Genomic DNA, 21,708 nt, shown 5'->3' with positions numbered 1-21,708 from the left:
CTGCTTTTTATTTTTATTTTTTATAAATGAGCGGATGTTTATGCCTTTGTGGCTGTGGTAACTAGGGACGACATAGAACGACTTGTTAGGCTGGTTGCTAGGATACCACTGAATGTCTGACAATGGACCAAGGACCCAAAAGCACATTTTGTACTTACATGGCCGAGGGGGACCAGTTGTACCACAAAGGAGAGTATGTCAAAGCCATTGAAAGCTACTCTACGGTATGGCTTTAACTTAACTCTTGTGTGTTGGTAACTAGCAGCTACAGTACAGTAGCTAGTAAAGTTAGTTAGCTAACGTTAGTGGGAGAGGATTGGCAGGGAGGGACATAAGGATAGGACAGCCGTGCTTCTAGCCCCTTGGCAACTTTGCAATATTTTTTTTTTTTTGTGTGTTATTTCTTACATTATTAGCCCTGATTTTTTTGTTTGTTATTACGTACAGCCGGGAAGAACTTTTGGATATCAGAGCGGCGGTAACTCACCAGCATTACAACCAGGTCTATGACTCACCCAAACCGGATCCTTTGTTCGTACCCTCCAGGGCAATTGAACTGATTGTTTTGGTCACGCGGACTGGGATATTTTCCGGGGAGCCTCTGACAATAACATCGACGAATACATGGATACGGTGACTGAGTTTATCATGAAGTGTATAGGAGATGTTGTACCCACTGTGACTAACCTACCCTAACCAGAAACCGTGGATAGATGGCAGCATTTTCATGAACCACCGCATTTAACCATGGCAAGGTGACTGGGAATATGGCCGGATACAAACAGTGTAGTTATCCCCTCCGTAAGGTAATCAAACAGGCAAAATTCCAGTATAGAGATAAAGGCTCAGGCACTAGACGTATGTGGCATGGTCTACAGACAATCACAGACTACAAAGGGAAAACCAGCCACATCACGGACACGGACGTCTTGCTTCCAGACAAGTTAAACACCTTCACCCGCTTTGTGGTTAACACAGTGCCACCGATGCGGCCCGCTACCAAGGACTGTGTGCTCTCCGTGGCCGACGTAAGACATTTAAGCGTGTTAACCTTCGTAAGGCTGCCGGCCCAGACAGCATCCCTAGCAATAAGTCCTCAGAGCATGTGCAGACCAACTGGCTGGAGTTTTTGAATATGTTTGGAATCTCTCCCTATCCCCGTCTGCTATCCCCACATGGTTCAAGATGGCCACCATTGTTCCTGTACCCAAGAAAGCAAAGGTACTAAACTAAATGACTATCGCCCCGTAGCACTCACTTCTGCCATCATGAACTGCTTTGAGAGACTAGTCAAGGATCATATCACTTCTACCTTACCTGACACCCTAGACCCACTTCAATTTGCTTACCGCCCCAATAGATCCACAGACGATACAATCACCTTCGCACTGCACACTGCTCTATTACATCTGGACAAGAGGAATACCTATGTAAGAATGGGGTTCATTGACTGTAACTCAGCATTCAACACCATAGTACCCTTCAAGCTCATCATAAATCTCGAGGCCCTGGGTCTGAACCCTGCCCTGTGCAACTGGGTCCTGGACTTCCTGACGGGCTCCAGGTGGTGAAGGTTGGAAACAACACCTCCACTTCGCTGATCCTCAACACTGGGGCCCCACAAGGGTGCATGCTCAGCCCCCTCCTGTACTCCCTGTTCACCCATAACTGCGTGGCCACGCACGCCTCTAATCATCATGTTTGCAGACGACACAACAGTAGTAGGCCAGTAGACGGCCTATAGAGGAGGTGAGGGCCCTGGGAATGTGGTCCCCAGAAAATAACCTCTAACTCAACATCAACAAAACGAAGGAGCTGATCGTGAACTAAAGGAAACGGCAGAAGGAACACCCCCCTATCCACATCGACGGGACCGCAGTGGAGAAGGTGGAAAGTTCCTCGGTGTACACATCACTGACACACTGAAATGGTCCACCCACACAGACAGTGTGGTGAAGAAGGCGTAACAGCGCCTCTTCAACCTGAGGAGGCTGAAGAAATTTGGCTTGGCACCTAAATCCCTCACAAACTTTTACAGATGCACAATTGAGAGCATCCTGTCAGGCTGTATCACCACCGGGGACGTCAACTCTACCGCCCGCAACCGCAGGACTCTCCAGAGGGTGGTGCGGTCTGCCCAACACATCGCCGGTGGGCAAACTACCTTCCCTCCAGGACACCTACAGCACCCAATGTCACAGGAAGGCCAAAAAGATAATCAAGGACAACAACCATCTGAGCCACTGCCTGTTCACCCAGCTATTATCCAGAAAGCGAGGTCAGTACAGGTGCATCAAAGCTGGGACCGAGAGACTGAAAAACAGCTATCTCAAGACGATCAGACTGTTAAAAAGCCATCACTAGCACATTTGAGGCTGCTGCCCTATATACATAGACTTCAAATCATTGGCCACTTTAATAATGGAACACGAGTCACTTTAATAATGTTGACATATTTTGCATTACTCATCTCATATGTAAACTCAGCAAAAAAAGAAGAAGCGGCCCTATTTCAGCACCCCGTTTTTCAAAGATAATTAGTAAAAATCCAAATAACTTCACAGATTTTCATTGTAAATGTTTTATGCTTGTTCAATGAACCATAAACAATTAAGGTACATGCACCTGTGGAACGGTCATTAAGACACTAACAGTTTACAGACGGTAGGCAATTAAGGTCACAGTTATGAAAACTTAGGACATTAAAGAGGCCTTTCTATTGACTCTGAAAAACACCAAAATAAAGATTCCCAGGGTCCCTGCTCATCTGTGTGATGCTGCAAGGAGGACTACAGATGTAGCCAGGGCAATAAATTGCAATGTCCGTACTGTGAGACGCCTAAGACAGAGCTACAGGGAGACAGGACGGACAGCTGATTGTCCTCGGAGTGGCAGACCACGTGTAACAACACCTGCACAGGATCGGTACATCTAAACATCACACCTGCGGGACAGGTACAGGATGGCAGCAACAACTGCCCGAGTTACACCAGAAATGCACAATCCCTCCATCAGTGCTCAGACTGTCCGCAATAGGCTGAGAGAGGCTGGACTGGGGGCTTGTAGGCCTGTTGTAAGGCAGGTTCTCACCAAACATCACCTGCAACAACGTCGCCTATGGACACAAACCCACCGTCGCTATACCAGACAGGACAGGCAAAAAGTGCTCTTCACTGACGAGTTGCGGTTTTGTCTCACCAGGGGTGATGGTCGGATTTGCATTTGTCGTAGAAGGAATGAGCGTTACACCGAGACCTGTACTCTGGAGCGGGATCAATTTGGAGGTGGAGGACCCATCATGGTCTGGGGAAGTGTGTCACAGCATCATCGGACTGAGCTTGTTGTCATTGCAGGCAATCTCAACGCAGTACGTTATTTTGTTTTTTATTTTATTTCAACTTTATTTAACCAGGTAGATCAGTTGAGAACAAGTTCTCATTTACAACTGCGACCTGGCCAAGATAAAGCAAAGCAGTGTGACACAAACACAGAGTTACACATGGGATAAACAAACGTACAGTCAATAACACAATTGAAAAATCTATATACAGTGTGTGCAAATGTAGTAAGATTAGGGAGGTAAGGCAATAAATAGGCCATAGTGGCGAAATAATTACAATTTAGCAATTAAACACTGGAGTGATAGATGTGCAGAAGATGAATGTGCTGGGGTACAAAGGAGCAAAAAAATGAATAACAATATGGGGATGAGGTAGTTGGATGGGCTATGTATAGGTGGAATGATCGGTAAGCTGCTCTGACAGCTGATGCTGAAGGAGATATAAGACTCCAGATTCAGTGATTTTTTTTTTTGGGGGGGGGTGACCAGTGAAAAATACCTGCTGGAGCTTGTGCTACGGGTGGGTGCTGCTATGGAGACCAGTGAACTGAGATAAGGCGAGGCTTTACTTTGCAAAGAATTATAGATGACCTGGAGCCAGTGGGTTTGGCGACGAATATGAAGTAAGGGCCAGCCAATGAGAGCATACAGGTCACAGTGGTGGGTAGAATATGGGGCTTTGGTGACAAAACGGATGGCACTGTGATAGACTACATCCAATTTGCTGAGGAGAGTGTTGGAAGCTAATTTGTAAATGACATCGCCGAAGTGAAGGATCGGTAGGATAGTCAGTTTTACGAGGGTATGTTTGGCAGCATGAAGGATGCTTTGTTGCGAAACAGGAAGCCAATTCTAGATTTAATTTTGGATTGGAGATGCTTCATGTGAGTCTGGAAGGAGAGTTTACAGTCTAACCAGACACCTAGGTATTTGTTCTAAGTCAGAACCGTCCAGAGTAGAGGTTGACCGATTATGATTTTTCAACGCCGATACCGATTATTGGAGGACAAAACAATGCCGATACCGATTAATCTGACAATTTTTTAAATGTATTTATTTGTAATAATGACAATTACAACAATACTGAATTAACACTTATTTTAACTTAACATAATACATCAATAAAAATCAATTTAACCTCAAATAAATAATGAAACATGTTCAATTTTGTTTAAATAATGCAAAAACAAAGTGTTGGAGAAGTAAAAGTGCAATATGTGCCATGTAAAAAAGCTAACGTTTGAGTTCCTTGCTAAGAACATGAGAACATATGAAAGTTGGTGGTTCCTTTTAACATGAGACTTCAATATTCCAAGGTAAGAGGTATTAGGTTGTAGTTAATATAGTATTTATAGGACTATTTCTTTCTATACCATTTGTATTTAATATACCTTTGACTATTGGATGTTCTTATAGGCACTATAGTATTGCCAGTGTAACAGTATAGCTTCCGTCCCTCTCCTCGCCCCTATCTGGGCTCGAACCAGGAACACATCGACAACAGCCACCCTTCGAAGCAGCGTTACCCATCGCTCCACAAAAGCTGCAAGGGGAATAACTACTCCAAGTCTCAGAGAGAGTGACGTTTGAAACGCTATTAGCGCACACCCCGCTAACTAGCTAGCCATTTCACATCGGTTACACCAGCCATTAGGCTGATAGGCTTGAAGTCATAAACAGCGCTGTGCTTGCGAAGAGCTGCTGGCAAAACGCACTAAAGTCTAGTTTGAATGAATGAGCTGCCTACCACCGCTCAGTCAGACTGCTCTATCAAATTATAGACTTAATTATAACATAACACACAGAAATACGAGCCTTTGGTCATTAATATGGTCGAATTCAGAAACTATCATTTCTAAAACAAAACGTTTATTATTTCAGTGAAATACGGAACCGTTCGGTATTTATCTAACGGGTGGCATCCCTAAGTCTAAATATTCTTGTTACATTGCACAACCTTCAATGTTATGTAATAATTACATACATTTCTGGCAAATTAGTTCACAATGAGCCAGGCTGCCCAAACTGTTGCATATACCCTGACTCTGCGTGCAATGAACGCAAGAGAAGTGACACAATTTCACCTGGTTAATATTGCCTGTTAACCTAGATTTCTTTTAGCTAAATATGCAAAATATATACTTCTGTGTATTGATTTTAAGAAAGGCATTGGTGTTTATGGTTAGGTACAGTCGTCCAACGATTGGGCTTTTTTCGCAAATGCACTTTTGTTAAATCATCCCCCAGCGTTGCATTGATTATATGCAACGCAGGACACGCTAGATAAACTAGTAATATCATCAACCATGTGTAGTTATAACTAGTGATTATGATTAATTGATAGTTTTTTATAAGATAAGTTTAATGCTAGCTAGCAACTTACCTTAGCTTCTACTGCATTCGCGTAACAGGCAGTCTCCTTGTGGAATGCAACGAGAGGCAGGTGGTTATAGCGTTGGACTAGTTAACCTTAAGGTTGCAAGATTGGATCCCCCGAGCTGACAAGGTGAAAATCTGTCGTTCTGCCCCTGAACAAGGCAGTTAACCCACCGTTCCTAGGCCGTCATTGAAAATAAGAATGTGTTCTTAACTGACTTGCCTAGTTAAATAAAAGGTATAAAAAAAATCATAATTAAATCGGCAAAATCGGCGCCTAAAAATTCAGATTGTTATGAAAACTTGAAATCGGTCCTAATTAATCGGCCATTCCGATTAATCGGTCGACCTCTAGTCCAGAGTAGTGATGCTAGACGGACGGGCGGGTGCGGACAGCGATCGGTTGAAGAGCACGCATTTCGTTTTACTTGCATTTAAGAGCAGTTGGAGGCCACAGAAGGAGTGTGGTATGGCATGTCGATGGAGTGTGGATCAGATAATCACCAGCAGCAAGAGCGACATCACTGATGTATACCGAGAAAAGAGTCGGCCCGAGAATTGAACCCTGTGGCACCCCCATAGAGACTGCCAGAGGTCCCGACAACAGGCCTTCCGATTTGACACACTGAACTCTATCTGAGAAGTAGTTGGTGAACCAGGCGAGGCAGTCATTTGAGAAACCAAGGCTTTTTAGTCTGCGGTGATTGACAGAGTCGATAGCCTTGGCCAGGTCAATGAAGACGGCTGCACAGTATTGTCTTTTATCGGTGACGGTTATGATATCGTTTAGGACCTTGAGCGTGGCTGAGGTGCACCCATGACCAGCTCAGAAACCAGATTGCATAGTGGTGAAGGTACGGTGGGATTCAAAATGTTTGGTGATCTGTTTGTTAACTTGGCTTTCGAAGACCTTAGAAAGGCAGGGTAGGATAGATATAGGTCTGTAACAGTTTGGGTCTAGAGTGTCTCCCCCTTTGAAGAGGGGGATGACTGCGGCAGCTTTCCAATCTTTAGGGATCTCAGACGATACAAAATAGAGGTTGAAAATGCTAGTAGTAATAGGTGTTGCAACAATTGCAGCGGATAATTTTAGAAAGAGAGGGTCCAGATTGTCTAGCCCTGCTGATTTGTATGGGTCCAGATTTTGCAGCTCTTTCAGAACATCAGCTACAGTGGGGAGAACAAGTATTTAGCAGGTTTTCCTACTTACAAAGAATGTAAAGGTCTGTAATTTTTTATCATAGGTACACTTCAACTGTGAGAGACAGAATCTAAAACAAAAATCCAGAAAATCACATTGTATGATTTTTAAGTAATTAATTTGCATTTTATTGACGTAAGTATGACGTAAGTATTTGATCACTTACCAACCAGTAAGAATTCCAGCTCTAGTTTTTCTTTAAGAATCCCTCCTGTTCTTCACTCATTACCTGTATTAACTGCATCTGTTTGAACTCGTTACCTGTATAAAAGACACCTGTCCACACACTCAATCAAACAGACTCCAACCTCTCCACAATGGCCAAGACCAGAGAGCTGTGTAAGGACATCAGGGATAAAATTGTAGACCTGCACAAGGCTGGGATGGGCTACAGGACAATAGGCAAGTAGCTTGGTGAGAAGGCAACAACTGTTGGCGCAATTATAAGAAAATGGAAGAAGTTCAAGATGACAGTCAATCACCCTCGGTCTGGGGCTCCATGCAAGATCTCACCTCGTGGGGCATCAATGATCATGAGGAAGGTGAGGGATCAGTCCAGAACTACACGGCAGGACCTGGTCAATGACCTGAAGAGAGCTGGGACCACAGTCTCAAAGAAAACCATTAGTAACACACTACGCCGTCATGGATTAAAATCCTGCAGCGCACGCAAGGTCCGCCTGCTCAAGCCAGCGCATGTCCAGGCCCGTCTGAAGTTTGCCAATGATCATCTGGATGATCCAGAAGAGGAATGGGAGAAGGTCATGTGGTCTGATGAGACAAAAATAGAGCTTTTTGGTCTAAACTCCACTCGCCATGTTTGGAGGAAGAAGAAGGATGAGTACAACCCCAAGAACACCATCCCAACCGTGAAGCATGGAGGTGGAAACATAATTCTTTGGGGATGCTTTTATGCAAAGTGGACAGGACGACTGCACCGTATTGAGGGGAGGATGGATGGGGCCATGTATCGCAAGATCTTGGCTAACAACCTCCTTCCCTCAGTAAGAGCATTGAAGATGGGTCGTGGCTGGGTCTTCCAAGCATGACAACGACCCGAAACACACAGCCAGGGCAACTAAGGAGTGGCTCCGTAAGAAGCATCTCAAGGTCCTGGAGTGGCCTAGCCAGTCTCCAGACTTGAACCCAATAGAAAATCTTTGGAGGGAGCTGAAAGTCCGTATTGCCCAGCGACAGCTCCGAAACCTGAAGGATCTGGAGAAGGTATGTATGGAGGAGTGGGCCAAAATCCCTGCTGCAGTATGTGCAAATCAAAATCAAATCAAATCAAATGTATTTATATAGCCATTCGTACATCAGCTGATATCTCAAAGTGCTGTACAGAAACCCAGCCTAAAACCCCAAACAGCAAGCAATGCAGGTGTAGAAGCACGGTGGCTAGGAAAAACTCCCTAGAAAGGCCAAAACCTAGGAAGAAACCTAGAGAGGATCCAGGCTAATTGGGGTGGCCAGTCCTCTTCTGGCTGTGCCGGGTGGAGATTATAACAAAACATGGCCAAGATGTTCAAATGTTCATAAATGACCAGCATGGTCGAATAATAATAAGGCAGAACAGTTGAAACTGGAGCAGCAGCACGGCCAGGTGGACTGTGGACAGCAAGGAGTCATCATGTCAGGTAGTCCTGGGGCATGGTCCTAGGGCTCAGGTCCTCCGAGAGAAAGAAAGAAAGAGAGAAAGAGAGAATTAGAGAAAGCACACTTAAATTCACACAGGACACCGAATAGGACAGGAGAAGTACTCCAGATATAACAAACTGACCCTAGCCCCCCGACACAAACTACTGCAGCATAAATACTGGAGGCTGAGACAGGAGGGGTCAGGAGACACTGTGGCCCCATCCGAGGACACCCTCGGACAGGGCCAAACAGGAAGGATATAACCCCACCCACTTTGCCAAAGCACAGCCCCCACACCACTAGAGGGATATCTTCAACCACCAACTTACCACCCTGAGACAAGGCTGAGTATAGCCCACAAAGATCTCCGCCATGGCACAACCCAAGGGGGGGCGCAAACCCAGACAGGATGACCACATCAGTGAATCAACCCACTCAGGTGACGCACCCCTTCCAGGGACGGCATGAGAGAGCCCCAGTAAGCCAGTGACTCAGCCACTGTAATAGGGTTAGAGGCAGAGAATCCCAGTGGAAAGAGAAGAACCGGCCAGGATGAGACAGCAAGGGCGGTTCGTTGCTCCAGAGCCTTTCCGTTCACCTTCCCACTCCTGGGCCAGACTACACTCAATCATATGACCCACTGAAGAGATGAGTCTTCAGTAAAGACTTAAAGGTTGAGACCGAGTTTGCGTCTCTGACATGGGTAGGCAGACCATTCCATAAAAATGGAGCTCTATAGGAGAAAGCCCTGCCTCCAGCTGTTTGCTTAGAAATTCTAGGGACAGTAAGGAGGCCTGCGTCTTGTGACCATAGCGTACGTGTAGGTATGTACGGCAGGACCAAATCAGAGAGATAGGTAGGAGCAAGCCCATGTAATGCTTTGTAGTTTAGTAGTAAAACCTTGAAATCAGCCCTTGCTTTGACAGGAAGCCAGTGTAGGGAGGCTAGCACTGGAGTAATATGAACATATTTTTTGGTTCTAGTCAGGATTCTAGCAGCCGTATTTAGCACTAACTGAAGTTTATTTAGTGCTTTATCCGGGTAGCCGGAAAGTAGAGCATTGCAGTAGTCTAACCTAGAAGTGACAAAAGCATGGATTAATTTTTCTGCATCATTTTTCGACAGAAAGTTTCTGATTTTTGCAATGTTACGTAGATGGAAAAAAGCTGTCCTTGAAATGGTCTTGACGCCGAGGTCCTTCACAGTTTTATTTGAGACGATTGTACAACCATTAAGACTAATTGTCAGATTCAACAGAAGATCTCTTTGTTTCTTGGGACCTAGAACAAGCATCTCTGTTTTGTCTGAATTTAAAAGTAGAAAGTTTGCAGCCATCCACTTCCTTATGTCTGAAACACATGCTTCTAGCGAGGGCAATTTTGGGGCTTCACCATGTTTCATTGAAATGTACAGCTGTGTATCATCCGCATAGCAGTGAAAGTTAACATTATGTTTTCGAATGACATCCCCAAGAGGTAAAATATATAGTGAAAACAATAGTGGTCCTAAAACGGAACCTTGAGGAACACCAAAATTTACAGTTGATTTGTCAGAGGACAAACCATTCACAGAGACAAACTGATATCTTTCCGACAGATAAGATCTAAACCAGGCCAGAACTTGTCCGTGTAGACCAATTTGGGTTTCCAATCTCTCCAAAAGAATGTGGTGATCGATGGTATCAAAAGCAGCGCTAAGGTCTATGAGCACGAGGACAGATGCAGAGCCTCGGTCCGATGCCATTAAAATGGCATTTACCACCTTCACAAGTGCAATCTCAGTGCTATGATGGGGTCTAAAACCAGACTGAAGCATTTCGTATACATTGTTTGTCTTCAGGAAGGCAGTGAGTTGCTGCGCAACAGCCTTTTCTACAATTTTTGAGAGGAATGGAAGATTCGATATAGGCCGATAGTTTTTTTTATTTTCTGGGTCAAGGTTTGGCTTTTTCAAGAGAGGCTTTATTACTGCCACTTTTAGTGAGTTTGGTACACATCCGGTGGATAGAGAGCCGTTTATTATGTTCAACATAGGAGGGCCAAGCACAGGAAGCAGCTCTTTCAGTAGTTTAGTTGGAATAGGGTCCAGTATGCAGCTTGAAGGTTTAGAGGCCATGATTATTTTCATCATTGTGTCAAGAGATATAGTACTAAAACACTTGAGCGTCTCTCTTGATCCTAGGTCCTGGCAGAGTTGTGCAGACTCAGGACAACTGAGCTTTGAAGGAATACGCAGATTTAAAGAGGAGTCCGTAATTTGCTTTCTAATAATCATAATCTTTTCCTCAAAGAAGTTCATGAATTTATCACTGCTAAAGTGAAAGCCATCCTCTCTTGGGGAATGCTGCTTTTTAGTTAGCTTTGCGACAGTATCAAAAAGGAATTTCGGATTGTTCTTATTTTCCTCAATTAAGTTAGAAAAATAGGATGATCGAGCAGCAGTAAGGGCTCTTCGGTACTGCACGGTACTGTCTTGGCACCATTTCCGTTCCAATTTTCTGGAAGCTTGCTTCAGAGCTCGGGTATTTTCTGTGTACCAGGGAGCTAGTTTCTTATGAGAAATGTTTTAGTTTTTAGGGGTGCAACTGCATCTAGGGTATTGCGCAAGGTTAAATTGAGTTCCTCAGTTAGGTGGTTAACTGATTTTTGTCCTCTGGCGTCCTTGGGTAGACAGAGGGAATTTGGAAGGAAGGACATCAAGGAATCTTTGTGTTGTCTGTGAATTTATAGCACGACTTTTGATGTTCCTTGGTTGGGGTCTGAGCATATTATTTGTTGCAATTGCAAACATAATAAAATGGTGGTCCGATAGTCCAGGATTATGAGGAAAAAACATTAAGATCCACAACATTTATTCCATGGGACAAAACTAGGTCCAGAGTATGACTGTGACAGTGAGTGGGTCCAGAGACATGTTGGACAAAACCCACTGAGTCGATGATGGCTCCGAAAGCCTTTTGGAGTGGGTCTGTGGACTTTTCCATGTGAATATTAAAGTCACCAAAGATTAGAATATTATCTGCTATGACTACAAGGTCCGATAGGAATTCAGGTAACTCAATGAGGAACGCTGTATATGGCCCAGGAGGCCTGTAAACAGTAGCTATAAAAAGTGATTGAGTAGGCTGCATAGATTTCATGACTAGAAGCTCAAAAGATGAAAACGACATTTATTTTTTTGTAAATTGAAATGTGCTATCGTAAATGTTAGCAACACCTCCGCCTTTGCAGGATGCACGGGGGATATGGTCACTAGTGTAGCCAGGAGGTGAGGCCTCATTTAACACAGTAAATTCATCAGGCTTAAGCCATGTTTCAGTCAGGCCAATCACATCAAGATTATGATCAGTGATTAGTTCATTGGCTATAATTGCCTTTGAAGTAAGGGATCTAACATTAAGTAGCCCTAATTTGAGATGTGAGGTATCATGATCTCTTTCAATAATGACAGGAATGGAGGTGGTCTTTATCCTAGTGAGATTGCTAAGGCGAACACCGCCATGTTTAGTTTTGCCCAACCTAGGTCGAGGCACAGACACGGTCTCAATGGTGATAGCTGAGCTGACTACACTGACTGTGCTAGTGGCAGACTCCACTATGCTGGCAGGCTGGCTAACAGCCTGCTGCCTGGCCTGCACCCTATTTAATTGTGGAGCTAGAGGAGTTAGAGCCCTGTCTATGTTGGTAGATAAAATGAGAGCACCCCTCCAGCTAGGATGGAGTCCGTCACTCCTCAGCAGGTCAGGCTTGGTCCTGTTTGTGGGTGAGTCCCAGAAAGAGGGCCAATTATCTACAAATTCTATCTTTTGGGAGGGGCAGAAAACAGTTTTCAACCAGCGATTGAGTTGTGAGACTCTGCTGTAGAGCTCATCACTCCCCCTAACTGGGAGGGGGCCAGGGACAATTACTCGATGCCGACACATCTTTCTAGCTGATTTACACGCAGAAGCTATGTTGCGCTTGGTGATCTCAGACTGTCTCATCCTAACATCATTGGTGCCGACGTGGATAACAATATCTCTATACTCTCTACACTCGCCAGTTTTAGCTTTAGCCAGCACCATCTTCAGATTAGCCTTAACGTCGGTAGCCCTGCCCCCTGGTAAACAGTGTATGATCGCTAGATGATTCGTTTTAAGTCTAATACTGCGGGTAATGGAGTGGCCAATGACTAGAGTTTTCAATTTGTCAGAGCTAATGGTGGGAAGCTTCGGCGTCTCAGACCCCGTAACGGGAGGAGTAGAGACCAGAGAAGACTCGGCCTCTGACTCCGACTCGCTGCTTAATGGGGAAAACCGGTTGAAAGTTTCTGTCGGCTGAATGAGCGACACCGGTTGAGCATTCCTACAGCATTTCCTTCCAGAAACCGTGAGAAAGTTGTCCGGCTGCGGGGACTGTGCCAGGGGATTTATACTACTATCTGTTTTTACTGGTAGCACAGATGCTGTTTCATCCTTTCCTACACTGAAATTACCCTTGCCTAACGATTGCGTCTGTAGCTGGGCTTGTAGCACAGCTATCCTCGCCGTAAGGCGATCGTTCTCCTGTATATTATGAGTACAGCGACTACAATTAGAAGGCATCATGTTAATGTTACTACTTAGCTTCGGCTGTTGGAGGTCCTGACGAACTGTGTCCAGATAAAGCGTACCGGAGTGAAAAAGTTGAGGAAAAAAACAAAAATATGAACGGTAATTAAAAAGTAAAAACCGTAAAGTTGTCAGGTAGCAAAATAGGTTGGCAACAAAACGCACAGCAACTCATAAACAAGTCTGCAAGTTGTGACCGGATATGACGTCACTCCTGGTCAAACCTGGTCAAGAACTACAATAAACGTATGATCTCTGTAATTGCAAACAGAGGTTTCTGTACCAAATATTAAGTTCTGCTTTTCTGATGTATCAAATACTTATGTCATGCAATAAAATGCTAATTAATTACTTAAAAATCATACAATATGATTTTCTGGATTTTTGTTTTAGATTCCGTCTCTCACAGTTGAAGTGTACCTATGATAAAATTACAGACGTGCTTTGTAAGTAGGAAACACTGCCGATTTTGCAGGTTATCAAATACTTGTTCTCCCCACTGTATATGGATTTGGGTGAAGGAGAAGCGGAGGGGGCTTGGGCAAGTTGCTGCAAGTCACTTGCTCTGAGACCTTGAAGTAGTAGTTCCCCTTGCTCTGCAAGGTCCGCGGCTTTTGTGGAGCGATGGGTAACGATGCTTCGTGGGTGACTGTTGTTGATGTGTGCAGAGGGTCCCTGGTTCGCGCCCGGGTATGGGCGAGGGGACAGTCTAAAGTTATACTGTTACACCCGTGTTTACGGATTTAGGGTTGTACCTTGTAGGTTCCTTGATAATTTGTGTGAGATTGAGGGTATCTAGCATATCCCCGTTTTTGACACTTAACAGTACAAACTCTGAAGATAGATGGGGGGCAATTAATTCACATATGGTGTTTAGGGCACAGCTGGGGGCTGAGGGTTGTCTATAGCGGCAACAGTGAGAGACTTATTTCTGGAAAGGTGTATTTTTAAAAGTAGAAGCTCGAACTGTTTGGGCACAGACCTGGATAGCATTACAGAACTCTGCAGGCTAATTCCACCCCCTTTGGCAGTTCTATCTTGGCGGAAAATGTTGTCATTGGGGATGGAAATTTAAGAAATGTTGGTGGCCTTCCTAAGCCAGGATTCAGACACTGCTAGGACATCAGGGTTGGCGGAGTGTGCTAAAGCAGTGAATAAAACAAACTTAGGGAGGAGGCTTCTGATGTTAACATGCATGAAACCAATGCTTTTACGCTTACAGAAGTCAACAAATGAGAGCACCTGGGGAATAGGAGTGGAACTGGGGGCTACAGGGCCTGGGTCAGACCCTACATCACCAGACGAACAGAGGAGGAGTAGGATATGGGTACGACTAAAGGCTATAAGGACTTGTCGTCTAGTGCAGTGGGAACAGAATAGATTCAGGGCATAATGTACAGACAATGGTATGGTAGGATGTGAGTACAGTGGAGGTAAACCTAGGCGTTGAGTGACGATGAGAGAGGTTTCGTCTCTGGAGGCACCAGTTAAGCCAGGTGAGGTCTCTGCATGTGTGTGGGGTGGGACAAAATAACTAATGAATTTTGAGTGGGACTGAGGGCTATACAGTGAAATAAAACAGTAAGAACTAGCCAAGACAGCAGTAGACAAGGCATATTGACATAGAGAGAGGCATAAAGCAATCACAGGTGTTGATCAGGAGACCTAAGACAACAATGGGTAAATGGCGATGAATGGGCAGAGCGGGTCAGCTAGGTACATACAGGACCTGAGTTCGAGGCTGGGGCCGATAGGTAAAGAAAATGAGGTACCGTGTTATTGAAACAGGAGCATTGGAAGCTAAGACCAGGTTTAGCCTTTGTTCTCCCTCTTATGTCACGGTTGGCTTGTGGGTTAATCTTTCATTTATTTGGCGTGGGCTACGACCAAACAGTAGCCTGTGTAAAGTTGGGTTAATAAACCGTCAATTCTTAAACTCATTCCTCTGTCTGGACAATTGTTCCTTTATGATCTAGTCAGGTCATTACAATATCATACCAATTCAAAGATGGACATCCACAAAATAATACATACCATACGAAAACATAACATATCATACTAAATGAAGTGTCTTGGATGATACTAAATGAAGTGTCTCGGTTCCTGAATGGACCCCCCCGCCCCTGCTGTGCTAGCTGTAGAAGACAGTGCTAACTGTGCTAACACACAATGTCGCTTCATGTACCAGAGAAAACCATGCCCGACAGGCTTGGCAAAACACACTTTCCTACCCGTAGCCCCCATCCCACTAGCACATCTAGCTTGCTAGTTAGATAGCACACGGTCTCACCCACGCCTCCCACCTGCTGTGTAACGGACTAGCTGGCAAAAATAACAGACAGTGTACTTCGCTCCCACCTGCCCTCACCGTCGTTAACAGAACTGCGAGAAAACAGTGACCTACAGTCAGAGACGAAGGACACCGTCTACTGGTGTATGGCCAGCTAGCTACCGTTGCCGCCCCTTCTTCTGTGGGGTTTATCGCCAGCTGGCATCCAATGGTACTGTGCATTAATGCACCTTCCGCCTTTCCTATCTTAAAAGTTGACGTATATAATTATAAAGAGGGGTTCCTGCAGATGCAGGAACACCCCGAATTGCAGGCCGCAATTATCTTGGTCCCGACAGAGATCATTGCGTCGAGGTTGACATGTTCTGGGTGGGACCCGGCATTCAAATAGACGATTCTGGGATTAAACTATTTTTGTTGTCACGCAGATTATTTGAAAACGTTCTGTTTGTCTGCCTGTTGTATTAAAAGCACACATTTGTGGCATTATTTACACACTCTCAGAATTAGCTGCTTCAACTTCAGTGGCCTTCCTCTACTGGTCGGGCGTGTGAGTTCAAGTGTGCCTAGTTTTTGTGTGGTCTCGTTGAAATAGAGTAGCCGGAAAATCACGTGGCAGTTATCTTTCCAAAGAAATGTACTTAAATATGATTAGACTGTAATTCACAGGGGAATGTCACAAGGAGTTCACATTTGCTTAGCATTAACAAGATATCCTCGTGATGGGGATATCATGGAGATATCTTGTTTTTGGTTAGCAAATGTGAACTGATAGGCCATCAGTACGGAATAGGGTAGACTAGAATGGTATAGAACAGAATAACATTGACTAGAATAGAATAGAGAAGGATTAGCCAGTGTGTTCATCATTTGTCTTTCATTTAACAATTAATACTGGAAATCTTAAATAGTCTGGCTTTAATTTAAAAAAAGGATCTTCCCTGGAGGCACATTAACTTGTGGTGAGTTGCACATACTACTTGTGCAGTAGGCACTCAATTCTCTTACAATAAAGGTCTATTATTCATTAGTGAGAAAAAAATGTATAGACTGACATCTCGTGAACTGTTGAGGAACTGCAGTGTGGCCGATAGACTGAAATGTCGACTGAATAAGGTTGAACCGGATGCTGTTTCATTTGTGTTGAAATTTGAATCATTAACGGTTTTTGATTATTTTAATCAATACAAATAATGGTTTCACTATTAGTGTGCTGTGTGTGTGCGTTCTGGACAGGTCTCCGCGCCTCTCGAACGCTCTGGAATAACGAGAACGTTCATTTGCATACGCCTCTCAGCCTACGTCATTGCGCAGGAATGCTGCGCTCTCTTGAGCAATGTAGTCGTAGAGTTCGAGAAATGGCTAGAAATCATGAGTGCTATTTTTTAGGCAATGGGGGATGGTATATATTCTGGTGAAGTACATTCAGATTCAAACATCGACTCAACGAGAATACTAAAGGGAAAAGAAAGCAAGAAAAGAGAAGAGACACGTTCAACGTTGATAGAATAAACAATGATGCTATGTTGGTTGTGTGGACATAGCTGATTTAGCTATAACATTATGCCAGAATAGTTGGTTAACTAATAAATAAATAATATTATAATGATATAATATTATAATAACATTCATTGGACAGACTATGCCTACATTTTTTTTGTAGCATATTATTATTTTATTATAATTAGTTATTTGTTCATTTTAAGAAAATCTGCTCTAATTCTGTGAAGATAACACAATATTATTCAGGAGTGTTCATAGAAAAAATGGAGGCCTGTTGTGAAAAGAGTTTCTCTGTAATAGATTAGCAGAAATGATTGTGTCTAACACTAATATATATATTTATATATATATATGTATATAACACAAACATTGACAACAGTGTTGTTTTCAGACCTGGGTTCAAATGCTTATTATTGTTTTTCAAGGACTTTAAAATACCAGTACATTTTGAAATATAAGTAGTTGAATATTGGAATGTATTTGAAAATAATCAAATACACAGACAAGTGTATTTTAAAATTAAAATATTTAAATATTCCATGCATTTAAACCCAGGATTGTTTGTTCCTATGTGCATTTGAAATGTATTTGGAAACAAGTATTTGAAAATAGTTTAAAATAGTATTTAATAATGTCATTTGAAAATACTTTAAATAGAAGTGGCCACATTTTTTGAAAATACTCAAATACACAGAAAATAAGAATTAGAAATACTTAAATACGCATGTATTTGAACCCAGGTCTGGTTGTTATTCAAGTATATTTAGGCTAACATCTCTGTTGGTGGAGATTGTCATTACTTGCACCTAGGTTTTCGTAGAATAATATCAATTTCTAAAATATTATTTCATTCATTTGTAGGCAACTAACTCCAAACCATCAAGATGTCATCAGCTAAAGGCCCGTCTATCGGCATTGACCTGGGCACCACCTACTCCTGTGTGGGGGTGTTCCAGCATGGCAAAGTGGAGATCATCGCCAACGACCAGGGCAACAGGACCACGCCCAGCTATGTGGCCTTCACAGACACTGAGAGACTCATCGGAGACGCAGCAAAGAACCAGGTGGCCATGAACCCCAACAACACCGTTTTCGACGCCAAACGCCTGATTGGCCGAAAGTTCAACGATCAGGTGGTGCAAGCCGACATGAAGCACTGGCCCTTCAAGGTGGTCAGCGACGGAGGAAAGCCTAAAGTTCAGGTCGATTACAAAGGTGAGAACAAATCCTTCAACCCAGAGGAGATCTCCTCCATGGTCCTGGTGAAGATGAGGGAGATCGCTGAGGCTTACCTGGGCCAGAAGGTGTCCAATGCAGTCATCACAGTCCCTGCCTACTTCAACGATTCACAGAGACAGGCCACTAAGGACGCTGGAGTGATCGCTGGGCTGAATGTGCTGAGGATCATCAACGAGCCCACGGCGGCAGCCATCGCCTACGGCATGGACAAAGGCATGTCCAGGGAACGCAACGTCCTGATATTTGACCTGGGTGGGGGCACTTTTGACGTGTCCATCCTGACCATTGAGGATGGGATCTTTGAGGTGAAGGCCACAGCTGGAGACACTCACCTGGGCGGGGAGGACTTTGACAACCGCCTGGTCAGTCACTTTGTGGAGGAGTTCAAGAGGAAACACAAGAAGGACATCAGCCAGAACAAGCGGGCTCTGAGGAGGCTGAGGACAGCCTGCGAGAGGGCCAAGAGAACACTGTCCTCCAGCTCCCAGGCCAGCATTGAGATTGACTCTCTTTTTGAGGGCATCGACTTCTACACCTCCATCACCAGGGCTCGTTTTGAGGAAATGTGTTCCGACCTCTTCAGGGGAACCCTGGAGCCTGTGGAGAAAGCCCTCGGGGATGCCAAGATGGACAAGGCCCAAATTCACGACGTCGTCCTGGTCGGAGGCTCCACCCGGATCCCCAAGGTCCAGAAGCTCCTGCAGGACTTTTTCAACGGCCGAGAGCTAAACAAGAGCATCAACCCAGACGAGGCGGTGGCCTACGGCGCTGCCATCCAGGCGGCCATCTTGTCTGGCGACAAGTCTGAGAACGTCCAGGACCTGCTGCTGCTGGATGTGGCTCCCCTGTCCCTGGGCATCGAAACCGCCGGAGGTGTCATGACCGCCCTGATCAAACGCAACACCACCATCCCATCCAAACAGACCCAGACCTTCACCACTTACTCCGACAACCAGCCCGGGGTCATGATCCAGGTCTACGAGGGAGAGAGAGCCATGACCAAGGACAACAACCTCCTGGGGAAGTTTGAGCTCTCTGGGATCCCCCCTGCCCCACGAGGAGTCCCTCAGATCGAGGTGACCTTTGACATCGACGCCAACGGCATTCTGAACGTATCAGCGGTGGACAAGAGCACGGGCAAAGAGAACAAGATCACCATCACCAACGACAAGGGCCGGCTCAGCAAAGAGGATATTGAGAGGATGGTGCAGGACGCTGACAAATACAAAGCTGAGGATGACGCACAGAGGGAGAAGATAGCTGCCAAGAACTCCCTGGAGTCGTACGCCTTCAATATGAAGAGCAGCGTGGAGGACGACAACATGAAAAGCAAGATCAGCCAGGAGGACAAAAAGAAAGTGGTGGACAGGTGCGACCAGACAATTTCCTGGTTGGAGAACAACCAGCTGGGCGACAAAGAGGAGTATGAGCATCAGCTAAAGGAGCTGGAGAAAGTATGCCAGCCTATCATTACCAAGCTGTACCAGCAGGGAGGGATGCCCACAGGTTGCTGTGGAGATCAGGCACGGACCAGCTCTGGTGACAGCTCCCAAGGCCCAACCATTGAAGAGATTGACTAAAGTGAGGGATTTTTATAAAGGACTTTTCAAAATGCATTAGTATCACTGCATACAATTTACTATTCAGGACATACTTTGTACTTGTAAAAACACACTGTACATCTGTTGATTCATACCATATTGCATTGCTGGACATTGCAAATAAAATGTATTTAAATATGTTTCTAGGTCTGTTGGCTGTTTTCTTGAATTCCTTCTCATCATAACACATTGATTATTCACATTTTTTACACCATGAAATATTGTAAACAAAACTTTGATAGACGGCTAAACCACCAGAGAGAACAAGTGAAGATACCCTAATGGCCACGATGTTTAGCTGATCAACTCTTTATTCTTTATTCTTATTGGTGTCAAGCTCAAATAACCAAATACTGTATATTTGACTGATTTTGAAGTATTTCAAGTGGAACTGACAGCATTTGAACTACTTTGTTTCATATATGCAAACGGACACTCATAATATCAGTAAAACATATCACATTCCCAGTTTATGCTTCAAAACCAACTTTGTAAGAGGTTTTAAAAAATAGGTTCTATTTGACTCAACATTCCATGTTGTACAGTACGGTATTGTTGGCAGAATAGATGGATCCAGCTCAATGCATGATTAATATAATTCACCAATACATTTCTTGGTAGTCCAAAACATATTTCTTTCAGGTTGTAAATTATGGCTGGCCTAGTACATTGTTTGCTGCCTCCACCCTTTCAGGATGCAGTGTTTCAGTTTCAATGACTTCATATTTTGAACAAAAACGGACGACTGTAAATAAGGCTGGGAATGTCAATACAATGAAACTATAAGGTGTTCACCCATACAATTATTTTTTAATTCAATGAAAAACATGTTTTAAGTTCAAACGTTACAACAACCTATCGCTAAGTTGTTGTTATTTGGTGTTAAATACTTTTTGATTAGGGTCGCAGCATATTATGGACATCTGCAAGCGTAGCAGCAAAGGCTGGACAAATGATTGATCTATTTTGTTTTAAAACGTTAAGATGCTATATACAGCATATGAACATAAGTGGACATTATAAAGGGCCATATTCTTTCAAATAAAACAATGGCCAGTTTGAGTTGCAGTTGCACGTTGTTTTGTAAAAGAAATAGCCTATGTCTGGCGAATTCTTTGGGTACATTGACTTCAATAATTCAAAACCTAGGAGCCTCGTGGTTCTCACCACATTCCATAGACTTACACAATAATTATGACTACTGCTGGAGGACATCCTCCAACCTATCAGAGCTCTTGCAGTATGAACTAACAAGTTTTCCATCCAAAGGATCTGATAATTAATTTAGTACTGAAAGCATAAGCTACAGCTAGCTAGCACTGCAGTGAACAGTTGACTCAAAGAGAGAAAGGCAATAGTTGAAGCAGCATAGAGAGAGAGATAGCTATATTTCATTAGATGTTTTCTTCTTCTTAGTCTACCTTTCACTTAGCTATTGCAGCTAATTTATTCTACCCAAAGAACCTGACTCAAACAGAGAGAAATGCTATTTATGTTAGCTAGCTGGCTAAGGCTATCCAACACTGCAACTCTTCCAAGTCAATGTAAGCTTTTGGTTTTATAATTGTATGGGCACCGGGGCCCGCCGGTTTAACTGCTAAACTACTTGCTGTACACTGTAATGCGTGATTGTACACTTGGGATTGGATTGTTGGTTTACTAATGTGTTTGTTCTATTTTGGTTTGTTTTACTATAACCTTGATATGGTGACGATGTACGTTGTGTAGCGTTTAGTGGTTATGGTGTGACGGTTTGGCAAGGAGAGGTTTTTGTGCCTAGTCACAGATAGCTGTTGTGTTGTGTACTGAAGTCCACAAGTGAAGGGAAAAGGTGAGAGGAGGAAAGCCTGTAGATGCCAGAATGAATTTTACAACAAGTAAAGTGATAATGCTCTACGTGGCTGCTATGAAATTTAACTGTGTGTTGATGAT

At 43.9% G+C, this 21,708-nt stretch overlaps 1 protein-coding gene across 1 annotated transcript; it reads left to right on the top strand.

Annotated features, from left to right (window-relative positions):
- Positions 1-205: 205 nt before the first annotated feature.
- LOC139364672 (heat shock 70 kDa protein-like) lies at positions 206-19,816 on the top strand. The gene is made up of 2 exons (XM_071101602.1): positions 206-224; positions 17,798-19,816. Exon 2 carries the CDS (start codon positions 17,821-17,823, stop codon positions 19,753-19,755), a length of 1,935 nt encoding a protein of 644 aa, XP_070957703.1. The 5' UTR covers positions 206-224; positions 17,798-17,820; the 3' UTR covers positions 19,756-19,816.
- Positions 19,817-21,708: the final 1,892 nt, after the last annotated feature.

Source organism: Oncorhynchus clarkii, chromosome 13 (genome assembly GCF_045791955.1).
Source record: "Oncorhynchus clarkii lewisi isolate Uvic-CL-2024 chromosome 13, UVic_Ocla_1.0, whole genome shotgun sequence".
In the NCBI taxonomy this organism is placed as follows: Eukaryota; Metazoa; Chordata; class Actinopteri; order Salmoniformes; family Salmonidae; genus Oncorhynchus; species Oncorhynchus clarkii.
Note: the sequence above shows the minus strand (reverse complement) of the source record. Positions and strands in the feature narration are given on the sequence as shown.